Genomic DNA, 14,074 nt, shown 5'->3' with positions numbered 1-14,074 from the left:
TTTTTGTTCGGGAGCTTTTATAAAAATATAGAAATGATAATTCTTTCTAAATGTGATGTATATACTGTGACTACAAATAAACAGAAACAGACTCGACCTAATAAGTAGGTATGCTATGTTCATACCGCTTTATTTCTGTGTGACTAATTTTCAATCCTGATAAATTAATTCATTATGATCAATGCATCACTTATTATTGTAAAACATCGATGCTTTTGGATTTAAATCTTTAACAAAGCATGCAAACAAACGGCCGCTTTTATCATGTTCGTTTTGTGATCGCGCTAGTTCCAGTGACTTATTTCTTATTAGTTTTCTGATAACTTCTCTTTGTTGGTGAAATGATAGGGTTGCGTGACGTTGTTCATGACCACTCCTCTAGCCCCAGCTGATCCGCTTTGGCCCAAGGTTTTCGTCGGGCCAAAAAACCCTGGCCGTTGGCCCCGAGGAAGCATCGACGAGGCACGATCAAGCCCCGGAAGTGACAGTGGAAACGCGACTGGCCCTGGCACGCACTAGCACGCCCGCTTTTGGCCCGACAGTGGAAACGCGGCTATTCAGTGTCTTTAATATAGAGGCTTAGGGTTTTCAGATGTTGTTTTCTTTATTTTTGTTTGAGAAAAAAATTAGTAAATTGTCTTGTCTTTTACACAGGACTAATATAAACAACAACACATTCCACATTCAGAAAAAAGTAAATGTACCTGCTGTATGAAATTATTTTTGCCATTTTCCAACACCTTTCCCTTTTTTTCCCTCATAGCACTCTAATCCTGGGCATGCTGGGCCCTTCCCTGTGGCGTCGCTACACAACATTAGTGCTGCCAACCCCACCAGTCCCACCAGTGCCAGTATGGCCAATGCCTACATTCACCGTGGACCCACTAGTCCTATTGTCGCCCCCATAGAGCTCATACCATCAGTCACCAACCCCGAAAACCTGCCTTGCCTGCCCGACATCCCTCCCATTCAGGTAACGTACTATTGCATTTCCTTAGACTGATTGTCAGATGATTGGATGTTGTGGAATGATTTAGTGGTTATAGATGTGGCCTGGTAACACAAAAGTTGTAAGTTCAAACCCCAGAAAGTGCGATCATGAGGATACAAATCTAATACTCGGGTGGAAATTTAATAAAGGACCTAAATGTAATAACATTTGGGCTTAAATGTAATAAAGCATTTAAATGTAATAACTGTTGGGCCTAAATGCAATAAAGGTTTTAAATATAATTAGGTTTAAGGCACCTAAGGCAACGAGACAAAGACAATCCCTATGCTTGGATCTGCTATTATTGTTTTTTATATAACAGACGCTTCCTTAACCGAAGCAAAATTAAACAAAGCTGAGTTGATTTAGAGCTCATGTGTTTTTTGTTTTTGTAATTTTCAGCTTGAAGATGCCGGTTCAAGCACACTGGATAACATTCTCAGTCGATATATTTCTGCTAGTTCATATCCTGCTGTTGGCCCCACCAATCCCTCACCGGGACCTTCTACACATTCCCCAGGATCGTCAGGTATTTTCTGGGTGAATTTTTAACATGAATAATTTGGATTCCAAATGTTCGTGTAAATTAGCATGCATTTAAATAATGTCATGAAATATTCATGCACATCAGAATTTGGTATGTATAATATTTATATATGCTTAATATATGCCATACTCATCTTGCTCTCGGTACTATATGGCATAAACTCCTATCCAACCAACCTGGGGGGCCAAGGCAATGCTAGTTGCCTGGCTCAGTGCCTCTGGTTCCGTATGGCAAAGTTTCCCATCCAACCATATGCACCAACCCTGGGGCTCAGGCTGCATTAGCCCCACGAGCATTATTAATGCCATATGCTACTTCACCACACAGCCTTATGTGCCAATTCCGCCAACAACTCCAGCTAGCATATACATGCATTGCTGTGCACCATTGTTACGATAACTAAAACTATCAAAAAACTATTTTCGGTAATTGAAATAAAAAAACAATTAATGGATGAAAAACATTAAAAGTTAGAAATGTTGCCTAGGCCGCTATCTGAAATAAGTTGAAGTACTAAAAATACAAAAACTGCTAAAAAAAGATGCTAAAAAATTTATTTAAAAAAATTAGTAAAAGTAAAATGAAAACGGAAAGCAAAAGCAAATTTAAAATATGAATAAATACCGTTAATACTGTTATATAAATAATATTAACACTTGTGCACTTTACTTTCAAATAAGGAAATTCTAAGTGAATATAGGGTGATAACGTGCAATATTTTATAGCTTCTCCAAATTAAATCAGCCATTCTGTTAAAAAATTAGTAAAAGTAAAATGAAAACGGAAAGCAAAAGCAAATTTAAAATATGAATAAATACCGTTAATACTGTTATATAAATAATATTAACACTGTTGTACACTTTACTTTCAAATAAGGAAATTCTAAGTGAATATAGGGTGATAACGTGCAATATTTTGTAGCTTCTCCAAATTAAATCAGCCATTCTGTTTAATTTTTTTTAAAAATATTTAAAATATTATTCATATCATTCTACCTAGTGAATTTTTTTTTTTTTTTTACAAAACCTTAAATTAAATCATACATTTGTAAATGATTTATATGATTCAAAGTGAATACTTAAGTTTGTTAAATGCAGTTTCTTATGACACTTAATTGACATTAATTAATTAATTTTAATTTATTTATTTAATTTTAATGATCATGTCAGCTATAACCATCGGCATATATTAAGTTGATAATTTAGCGATTTTACAAAATTCTGATTCATTTTGCATTTTGTACCTCTTGGAAATTGACAAAAATATGCATTATTAAAACTTAGACTGGTTAGATTGGTTTTTGCCCTCAGCTATAACAATATCTGCTAACTTGTTAATTTTCTAAAGATTTGATTCTTTTAACACTCTCTCTGTATCTCTTCTTCTCTAGGTTTATCTAATTCTCACACTCCAGCTCGTCCATCCAGCACGTCAAGCACGGGCAGCAGGGGCAGGTCAGCATTTGCATTAAAAAAAAAAAAATCTTGTTTCTTTTCTTTGAATAATATTACTTGCAGTAATATCAGCAGTTGTTAATTATAGCTTAGGAACTGTATATCTGAAAAAAGAGACATTGAATGAAAAATTGTTATTTGTGTCTTCTGTCTTTGCTTATGTGTGTGGGTTCAGTTGTGGGTCAGCTGGTAGACCTGGGATGGCGAACACGGCAGTGGACCAGGTGAAGGTCAAACAGGAACCGGGAGTTGAGGAAGAATGTAGCTATTCTGGAGCAAACATCAAAACAGAGCGCTGTAAAGATGGCAGACGGAGTGCTTGCATGGTATTTATCTTCAGCTTACAGTTTCTTTCGAATATGAATAAGTTTATTTTGTTTCTTCTTGGTTCTAAGAGATACAGTTTGTTTCATGTTATACAATGTCTTTCTGTTGCTCTTCTTCTTCCTCAAACCAGATGAGCAGCCCAGAAAGAAGCCTAACTCCCCCTCTTCCTGTCCTTGGCTCCGTGTCCACCGGTTCAGTCCAGGACATTTTAAGAACACTTGGTGAAAATGTTAAATCTGAACCACAGAGCAATCAGCGCTCATCCTGTACGAAGTCAAACTCCAGCGCACTTCTAACCAATGGGACCACCACGTCAAATGGTAGTCAGCAGGGGAGCACCGCTAATGCCAAAAGCCAGACCACTGTAGGAAAGGAAGACGACCCAAACGAGGACTGGTGTGGCGTGTGTCAGAATGGAGGAGAACTGCTGTGCTGTGATCGCTGTCCTAAAGTCTTCCACATGACCTGCCATATCCCAACACTCAAATCTTCTCCCAGGTAAAGAATGTGGCTTTATTTATACAGATGATGCAACACATTTAATTCAGCATTAATGCTGTTTTTGTGTAGTACATCTGGGCTGGTAACTGAAAGGTTATGGGCTTGAACCCAACAAGTTGCAATAGGTGAACTATTAGCAATGTGTGCTTGAGTACGACACTTAATCCTAGTTGTCTGTAGAGATCGACCGATATATCGATTTACCGATATTTTTCCCGATATTTAAGCATTTTACAATAATCGGATATCGGTTTTGTAATATCGGATTCACCGATAAACGCCGCCATCTTTTGGATGTTTTGAGAATTGCGTTATCGGTATCGGTTATAAAATATCAATATCGGTTGATCACTAGTTGTCTGTCACTTTGGTTAACCGCAGATCATTTGCTATTCATTATCTAAATGTAGGAAATTCCCATTAATTTTCCCATTGATTGTATTTATTTACATCGTTACATTTACTAATCATAACTGACTAGTATTGGATTTTTTATTTTATTTATTTTTTTTATTAAGATGCCATCTGTAGAATTTGTAATTATGACTATTTTTTTATTTCTTAAATTATTTTATTATTTATTCATTTATATATTCAGTTTACCTTTTTTATTTGTTTAAAATTTATTTTTATTATTATTATTAGATTTTTAAGATGCCATCAATAGCATATTCTTTTATTTTATTTAAAAAATTTCATGCCACCGATAGCATTTCTATTCATAAATGACTAATTTTCTTTTCTTTTTATTTGTAACACCAGTGACAAATTGTCATAGTTTTCTAAGATTCTACCAATAGCATTTCATGACGCGTCATCTGTCTTATGCCGGGTTCAGACTACACAATATTTTTGTCGGTCACGTTAGTCAGTGTCAGATTACACGATTTTGACTCCTAAAATCTTGTCGTGTCGTGGACAAGAAACATGTCAGACTACACGTTGCTTCCCGACCATTCATCGCGTGCCGTCTTTAACGACGTGCGTGATGTCATCGAGAAGGAGGAACTAACGACTGACTTCCAAAAACAAGAATGTAAACATTGCTGAAGCGCTTCCGCTAAAGTTCGCCAGCATTTTTCTTTCTTTGTTCTGTCGTGGTAGTCCCTCGATGACACATCATACACATGATACATACGTCGTCTCCATGTACGCGTCCACTATGACACACTACACGTGCTGAAACAATGGAATCTTGCGTCCCGAAGCCCATTGTCGTTTACGAATCCCCACGACACCCTACGTCAAGCAAATCGTGGCAAAATCGGGCTAAAATCGTGTAGTCTGAACCGGGCTTTAGCCATCAAGTTGGTGCATATGTGCCTTGTCCATATACCCACACTTGCAGTCTTGGCTACTTGAGAGCGCGTGCGCGCGACAGGAAGTAAGTGCGCAAGACTGTCCCAGGTCTTCAAAACGCCAAAGTGCAGTGCCCTTAACGCACACTAAACCCACACTATCTTGAATACCGCTCCGGAGCGCTATTCGAGGCTTAGTGTATCCCATCATGCATCATGTTTTGGAATAAATCGTAAGATTTTTGCAGAGATCTCGCGAGAGGTTACGGAAACTTTTCCAATGTAAGTTAAATATTAATATAATAATTAGGCTATTATTACATATAATTTGGTAGAAAAACAGTGTTGCACATTTTACTGGTGCAAAGATGCATAGTGGTGATCTTTATTTTGTACAACATTTGCAACTGCTTTTCATCACTTGATTAGAAGCAGCTGCACCAAGTGGTCAAGTGCAAAGACCGAAAGTGTGGGTATTTGGACATGGGGATGGTTAAATGAAACCAAGGGCACTGAGCAAGCATTTACAGTGCCAATGAAGCTAGCATAGCCTTACATTTACATTTTCATTTAGTCATTTAGCAGACACTTTTATCCAAAGTGACTTACAAATGAGGACAATAGAAGCAATCAAAACTAACAAAAGAGCAATAATATGTAAGTGCTGTGACAAGTCTCAGTTAGTCTAATAGTCTAATGCATTACACGTAGCAAGGTTTTTTCATAATAAGTTGAAAGAATAGTAAAGAATAGAGAGTGCTAGTGTTAGAGGCATTTTTTATAATAAATAAAAAGAAAACAAGTAGATTGAATAGAAAAAGAATAGAGAATGCATTGATATTATACCACTGCGCCCACCGGGGATTGTTGGCTCTAAAAGGGCACGGTGGTATAATATCAATGTTAAATTATTATGTTTTTTTTTTGCACAGCTTGTTAGACCATGCACTAATACTTAACTCAGGCAAACAAAATGAGCAGAGAGATAAATAACTGACCAATTTGTTTAGCCAGTCATAACAGAGAGGTCATTTACATATTGTGGTCATAAAAGTTCAGTAGCGTAACAGCTTGTAGGTCAGAGAGAGGTTGGAAAATATTCTTGAAAACCTAAATTATGGTTAGAAACTTGGACTAATATTAATAAATGGACTTCAGGGTAAAAACAAACATGTATGAATGTTTTAAGGCTTTAATTCCTTTTTGTGTGTGTTAAATTATGTTATACCTTCATTCTGCTGCAGTGGAGATTGGATGTGCACCTTCTGCAGAAGTCTCACAAATCCAGAGATGGAATACAACTGTGATGACGATCCACCCAGTAAGAAGGACAAGAGTGAGACGGCAATGAGTCCAGAGGACCAGCGAGTGAGTCACACTGAGAAACAAACACAATCATATTTACAAAATGAGTGAACTATGGGGAGCACATAGTACTTTAGCCCTAATTGGTAGACTGGCAAAGTAAGATTGCTTTTATGAGGACTTTTGTGTGATTTAATTTATCCCAATACTTCATACCAGACACTCTATAATGTAATATAAATTATACACAGTATATTGTTTTGACAAACAGTAATGATGTTTGGCTTTAAAATATTTGCTAAAAATGTGAACCTTAGTGACCCAGCAATCAGATATGGTCTACAAAGCTTGTCCACCAGAGTTCCTCATTAATATATTTCAAGTTTTTGCACAACTGCAGATTGTTAATGTTTTTTCTTCTCTCCTCTTCCTGAATTTTTAGCGTTGTGAGCGCTTGCTGCTGCACGTGTTTTGTCATGAGCTCAGTACAGAATTTCAAGAGCCTGTTCCTATATCGGTGAGTTTCCATCAAGCCCACAATATCCTCATTTCCCACAAATGCAGACGTTTCTGATGAAGTGTTCTTAAAGGGCAAAGCTCAGATGTGTAATTGGACCATTACTCAGTACGAGCGGTAATATTTAATTGCTGCCTCTCTGCTAGGTCATTAACACTACTGCAATAAAGCTTCTAAAACAGCAACATCGCTCACATGAACATCTGTAGTGACTCCAGTCATCGGTTTTCAAACATGTATTGAGCCTCTGGGCCATTTCCTGCTGTTATTTGTCATAGCAGGATTATGATTCTTGTGTAATTACGTTATTGAGTGAATGCAATAATGCATCAGGCTGACGGGTAATAACAATGATTTTGTAATTTCATTGAGTTTGGTCTTATATACCCCCTCACTTTGCTCTTTCATGACTACTTCAGTCCATGGCTCAGTTCTAAAACCTAGTGAGCTGTACTGCTGTCTACAACATGGGGATTTTCCTTCTAAGGCAGAACAAGTGATGTCATTGTTGTCAGATTTTATTCCTGATATGAAATGTTATGTAAATGTCACATTGACAAACAGCTTTCAGTCTTTCCTTATTCATAATATATAGAAGCTGTACTTACATGACTGGAGGGCACTAATAAGATGGCTGCCAAGTAAATTGTCTTTCCTGACAAGCGATAACGGTATATGAGTGGAGCACTCACATGGGCCATGAGCGACTGAGCGGAGCGCACATGCATAGATCGGGATAAAACGCAGTGCGTCACACCACATGAAAGTGAATCCTGAGCGGTGAACTAATTTTCGGCAGCCGGAATTTCAGTGCATCTCTAATTATTGGCGACATCAGAAATGGATATTATGTAATAGCTGCTTTTATGAACATTTTAGCAATTTAAAAATATATTTTTTTTAAATGATTTTTTACACGGCACCCCTGCTCTCGACAGACGGCACCCCGGTTGGGAAACACTGCTCTAGAAAATCTACATATTTGGCAGAACTCTTAAGTATACACAACTAGAGTGAAATTTTCATTTTCTGTCTATACTCTTGAAATTTTTTTTTAATCATAATTTACCTTCTGAGCTGAGCAGTTGTTAATTGTATTATTATTTATATACTATTATAGTATTGATATTTTGAATCAGCTAATATATTTTCAGTTTTCATTTTAATTTTAGTAATTTTATGTGGTTTTGTAATTTAGTTTTTTTTTTTTTTTCTATTTAACTTTTTATTTCTTATTTAATTATTTTAGTACTTTAACTTATTTTTAGTTATTTGCCAAGGCAACATTTCTAATTTTGACACTTTTTTAAAAGTTTTTGTTTTTCATCTAATATTTATGTTTTATTTCAACTTCATTTCAGTTATTGAAAATGGTTTGTAATCGTTTTAGTAACTTTATCATGTGATTTTGTCATTATTTTTTATGGTTTTACTTAACTTGATTTTTATTTGTTTTACTTAATTTTAGTACTTCAACTTGTTTTATTTCTTTATAACTTACATTTCTAATTTTTAAGTTTTTTAAAGTTCAAGTTTTTCATGTAACATTTTATTTTAGCTTCATTTTAATGAATGAATATGATTTTTAATGGTTTTAGTGTTAGCTAGCAACACTGGAGCAGAGAGAACTGAGCTTGCTGCAATGCATTATGGGCCTTTTGCTTTTGGCTAAAGACATTTCCACACTGAGCACGAAAAAGCGAAACGAATATCGGACGCGATGACGCGCTGGAATAAAACAATACATTTCTATGGAGGCTTCCACAGACCACGAACATTCGCGCCCCGAAAATGCGAATGTTTTTTTTCTCACCAGTCCGACGAATCTTTTCAGCTTTGCAAAGCGAAAACATGGGCCGTCCAATAAGATTTGAGCTAGGATCACATGACCTGGAGGAGCTGCTGTAGCACATATAGGCCAGAGTGGTGGCGTTTTCGAAAACCAGTGTAAACAAACACAGAAGAAGAGTATCCCGGATAAGAGAAGAGAGTGGAAGCTGAGTTCTTGTTATCGTTGGTATTTGAGAACAGATTTATTCTCACTTGTTCTTTATACAGAATAACATTTCTATTAATTGTCCACTGAATTATGTGATCTGGAGAGCACCGTCCGTTTTCTTCCACGTGCGCGAGTGTTATGAGTCTGAGCGCGTTCACTTTTTTTCTACACATGACGACATGCACGAGTGTTATGAGTCAGAGCACGTTAACTCTTTTTCTACACATGAAATATGAAAGCAAATAGACATGATTATGACGATATATTTTCTGTATGCGTTTTGTATGCAGCTCATGGTATTTTTATAGCAATATAGGATGTTTATGTCAAATATTAGTAGTGTAGCATCAAAATCAACTATAGATCACAATTGGAAGTTATTACAAGCACTCGATGATGGTTTAAAGTGGGTAAGCCAATACATTAATAATTACATTTTTAAGTGTAGCTTGATGCTAATTGTACTTCTAATTATATTTTAGGATGTAGCCTATTCTTGTAAGTATTATAGATAGTTTGTTTCTGGTGTAGAACCTTGTTTATCTTAATTTAATGCTGTATATTGAGCAGCGGACGATGTTAAATCCATTTACGAGATACATATCTGAGGAAAAATGCATTGTTGGTCGGCGCCACCTAGCGTGCAGGCGTGAATTAGCAGAAGGCGAACAATCGTTTTTCGTGCTCTGTGTGAAAGCACCATTCGTCAGCGATTCGCCTCGCTTTTTCGCACCGCGCTCAGTGTGGAAAGGCCTTAATACTGTTAAATAGTATTAGTAGTTCTTTTTTATTTGGGATGCACATATAATACCTAATGTTGAGTTGAAGGGCAAATTAAATGGTTTGGAAGAGATCCCCATGTTCAACATTATAGTTTTAATGCTGAAGCCTTGATTTCTCTCCAGGTACCCAATTACTATAAAATAATAAAGCATCCTATGGATTTGACCCTGGTAAAGCGGAAACTGCAGCGAAAACATCCTCTGCATTACAAGAGTCCTAAAGAGTTTGTGTCTGACGTGCGCCTGGTCTTTAGCAATTGTGCCAAATATAATGAGGTGAGTTCGGGGCATGTCCTTAACCTGTGTGGGGGTGCATGTAAGAAACGAGTATTTGGAGAGTATGAAATACACTAAAGCAACACAGCATGAGAACATGTGATGGATTTGCATGAGTTCACTGCCTCTTATGGTCACCAGTACTAACTATTAAAAGAATGGTTTCAGTCAAGCTGAGCATTAATCAGCGGCTGGATGTTGAGCTTGTGTTTGTCACAGGGCTAACACACTTTGTGGTGTTTCACACCATTGAAGGGATGTTTATTTTAATGTTGCACAGTGTTTTGGTATGATACATTTGATTATTGTTCACTATTTTTATTTGAACAATAAAAATGACGATCAAATGCATGATATGAATGCCAGTTTTGCAGTCATTCACTGTTTCTGACATTCATTCAAGACCCCATGAAGCAAAAAAATGAGTTTATGTATTTCCTGTTAATAACGGAAGTTTGGGTGGGTCTCGTTCTTTTTTTTTTTTAAACTGCCAACATGCTTTAAATTGCAAGTTTTGCTAGTCATAATGAGGAACATTCTCATTCTAAAGAATAAGTGAAATTTCTCAGCTTTTTGCACTAGCATAATATTGGTAACTTTAAAGCAAACATACCTGGAGTAAAACTCTCATTTTGATTTCATGGGGTCTTTTTGGAGTCTGTATGTAAAGTGTACATGTTTAGTGACTGTGAAACTGTAAAATAAAACTAAATGCCTCTGATCCGTTCAAACTCGCATCCCATGTACACAAATTATTCAATTTCAGTTTTACATATCTTGGAAGCTATTTTTTTAGTATCATTGAGGTACTAATATAGTTTTTATTACTATTTTTGAATCCATTTTTATATTTTCCGTTTCATTTTAATTTAAAAGTTTTAGTAATTGTCATTTTTGGTAGTTTTTGTAACGGAAATGGATTTAGTTTCAGTTTGTCAACTAGCCTATAATAACCCTGCCAAGTTGCGTTTTTGACATAATTTTTACAATTTAGTTGATTATGAAAGTTTTGAGTGTTGTTGTGTATTGAAGTTTGTTATTGACAGCGAATCTCAGTCATGCCATTAATTTTACATCTGCAACCGCTGCCGTTTTAAATGCAGTGGCAATACATGAATCACATATGCAATTACCGTATTGTCCCGAATATAAGACGATATGGTATATCAAAAAGTGTTTATTTTTTAAATGTGATTGTTGGTACATTTTACCAGTTTTTACCATACTTTCAAAACAAAAATTAAAATAGGAAAAATATGCAATATGAAAATAATTGAAGACAAAATGTGTTTTACTGAGAAAAAACAAGATTTGGTTTTTAAAAAGCCTTTTTCCAAAAGGTACATCTGGAAAAAGGGGGGGGTCGTCTTATAATCAGGGTCGTCTTATATTCGGGCCAATACGGTATTACACACTGAATGTTATAGAGATTTTTCGGCTTCTGTTTTACCAAAGGATGTGTACATTTACTTCAGGTCGTTTCAGTGGATGGATTTGTTCTGTGTCTTGAGTTCATCACAGTGGCCACAGTATGCTTGAAATTCACAAATAGGGTGTTAGTTGTGGGGAAAAAAAGCTTTAACAGTAGAAACACTCATGTTATGAACTGTAGCACTGCTATTGTGGTGATTTATAGGGTTACTGAAATGTTATTTCTGTCTGAAGATAACTGTAAAATGTGGTAGATATTTTACTGTCTTCACAAAACTTGATGATTGTGGCATTCATGTCAAAGAAGCACGTTATTATGAACTATTTCTGAAATTTCCCATCCAATTCATCTCGGTTGCATTTAGTTTGTTTGTTTGTCATCATTACTGGCACTGTTTTGTTTTTTATTCATATTTTTAAGGCAAATCCCCTTCTAGTTTTTCTTCTTCATGAATATATAGAGGCCGTTTGCTTATGCCTTCTAACTGAAAGGCATTTATTATGAGCAAACCGAAAATTGTGCTCCTTGGACATTTTTAAATACAGATGAGGCTGTGACCTCACTGTGTGGATGGTATAAAATCTTTTTTTCCCCCTTTTGTTGTTTTTTCTTTCTTTTTTTTGTGTGGTGTCGTTGCCCTTTTTAGATGTCTCGAATAATCCAGGTTTATGATGAGGAGAAACAGAGTAATGTTCAGGTAAGATGTTTCGTACACCACACCGAAGGGTTCAGCAGTGCTGGCACCCAAAGCAGCTAAAATGGGAGTTTTAACCCTTTCTGTGCTTCTCTCCTCCTCCTCCTCACCCGTTCATCCCTGGGCCTGCATTCCACCTGCTCTCTCCTGGCCTTTCCTCATATTTCCACACTCTTTCCCCTCTCCTCTCTCTCCTAGGCCGACTCGGAAGTGGCAGAGGCGGGCAAAGCCGTGAGTCTGCATTTCGAGGAGAAACTGCTGGAGATTTTTCCCGACCAGACGTTCCCAGTAGTCATGGAGAAGGAGATGCAAGCGGAGGCCGATAAGGATTCGGAGGACTCTGACGATGACGTCGTACAACCGAAACGCAAACGCTTAAAAGTGGGCACCGAGAAGCTGTTGCACATCAAGTGAAGAAAATGAGGAAACGTCTGCAAGAAATAAACTGTCTTCCTCTCAAGCTCAGTCTTATTCTGCCTTCTGAAGGGCATTAGAATGCTGGAACTGATGCGATTCAAATGCTTCGTTTATTTCATATTCTCTCAAACCCTGACGAACCATTGTACATACAGCGTGAGAACTCTTAAACATGCATTGTGGACGTTGGCGTCTTCATCGGAGGATCGATGAATGAATTGTTGGGTGTCGATGAAGACACTTGTACAGATTTAAATAGTCTTGTTTTGGTCTGATTTAGTAAATATCATTTTTCTTTTTTTTTCTTTCTTAAACTATGAGTTATTATTATATTTGTAAATCTATTGTGAATGATACTTTATAAATGATACTCGTCTCTCCCTTCTGTTGTATGATAAAGTTTATCATATATGGCCCACCTGCTTCCTTTGCATGTGTATTTTCTTATTCCTACAGTTGAAATCCCTTCAGTAGGAGAAAGTTTGATCTTTATTTCCAATAAAACGGTGACTTCTGGATTGTTGGAAAGTTTAATCGCAGACCCTTTAACTCAAAAGATGCATATTAAATGGGTGTCTGTTCCACCTGACAAAAGCCAATACAAAAGTACTTTCAACCAGCATTGTTTATTTCATTCCAATTATATATAAACTACAGTATTGCCATTGTTACATTTAGAATGGTTATAGCTTTAGATGTTGAAGTGAATTATTTTAAACTTTTCATTTGTATATTCCAATTGAAATCCAATGAGTTCAAAAAGGTAAACATTTAAAAACGCAGTATTATACAATTCTAAAACCCTCTTAAATAAAATCTCTGAATTTTATTCTCCAAACTTTCCTGTAACTGTTGGGTTAAGAAGCGGGATACATTCAGACAAGTCAACCATATAACTAAATGTAGATTTTAAATACAATGTTTATTAACTGTGTTCCATGGCAGGGGTATTTTTATGTGTCAAACTGAGGCAAGTTGTCACGTGGGTTTTACATACGTTTATTATTTACAACATCTCACAATGATATTTGGTGCTTCGTAATTGGTTTAATCAGTGTATAATTTCTTAATGGCAGGTTTCATTATGGTAGCTTACTTCACTGAGACGTGTTTCCAGAAATGCTCAGCCTGTTCAGTGAATTGTATATTGTTTCCTAGGCAATAGTTTTCGAAAGTCATGACTTTAGGTTATTTCTATACAGGTAATGACTTTAAAACTGAACCTACCAATGAGAAACGTTTACTGGAGTTAAAATGGGGACCTCTAGCCCCGTCTTCCGCTGTATTTTACAAATTAGGCGCCCTATACAGTCGTGTAAACCGAAATGTCTCAGTTTGGCTTGTGTACATGTTCGTTTCGGCAGCCTAGAGACTCTTAGGAAATCAGATTTTGCGTCACACCTGCGCGTCCTGTTTTTGATGAATGGACATGTGTGAAGTCATGCGTGATGATCAGCTGATATGAGCGAGCGGAGCCGCTGTTTGTGTCTGGAGGAGACGGAGAGTTACATTGCCTAAGGTAAAGAAATTGTCC

At 36.6% G+C, this 14,074-nt stretch overlaps 2 protein-coding genes across 5 annotated transcripts in view; both read left to right on the top strand.

The window, feature by feature from the left end:
- LOC107725313 (E3 ubiquitin-protein ligase TRIM33-like) overlaps positions 1–13,056 on the top strand; it is a 27,655-nt gene extending 14,599 nt beyond the window's left edge. Inside the window, exons 11-20 of the mRNA XM_016534531.1 lie at positions 764–973; positions 1,394–1,520; positions 2,929–2,992; positions 3,168–3,318; positions 3,450–3,817; positions 6,363–6,486; positions 6,866–6,940; positions 9,845–9,997; positions 12,076–12,126; positions 12,322–13,056. Coding sequence (XP_016390017.1) covers positions 764–973; positions 1,394–1,520; positions 2,929–2,992; positions 3,168–3,318; positions 3,450–3,817; positions 6,363–6,486; positions 6,866–6,940; positions 9,845–9,997; positions 12,076–12,126; positions 12,322–12,537 — 1,539 coding nt within the window. The 3' untranslated portion in view covers positions 12,538–13,056. The remainder of the gene's footprint in view (positions 1–763; positions 974–1,393; positions 1,521–2,928; positions 2,993–3,167; positions 3,319–3,449; positions 3,818–6,362; positions 6,487–6,865; positions 6,941–9,844; positions 9,998–12,075; positions 12,127–12,321) is intronic.
- Positions 13,057–13,960: 904 nt separating this feature from the next.
- Positions 13,961–14,074, top strand: part of LOC107725314 (lysosomal amino acid transporter 1 homolog) — a 7,757-nt gene continuing 7,643 nt past the window's right edge. For 2 of the 4 annotated variants that reach the window (XM_016534538.1, XM_016534535.1), the window contains exon 1: positions 13,961–14,059. The gene's annotated coding sequence lies outside the window, so the exon portion shown is untranslated. The remainder of the gene's footprint in view (positions 14,060–14,074) is intronic. The other 2 variants (XM_016534539.1, XM_016534533.1) reach the window with 1 other exon arrangement.

Source organism: Sinocyclocheilus rhinocerous, unplaced genomic scaffold, assembly GCF_001515625.1.
Source record: "Sinocyclocheilus rhinocerous isolate Xijiao unplaced genomic scaffold, SAMN03320098_v1.1 scaffold785, whole genome shotgun sequence".
Lineage (NCBI taxonomy): Eukaryota > Metazoa > Chordata > Actinopteri > Cypriniformes > Cyprinidae > Sinocyclocheilus > Sinocyclocheilus rhinocerous.
The sequence above is the reverse complement of the archived record's forward strand: the minus strand, read 5'-3'. Positions and strand labels throughout refer to the sequence as shown.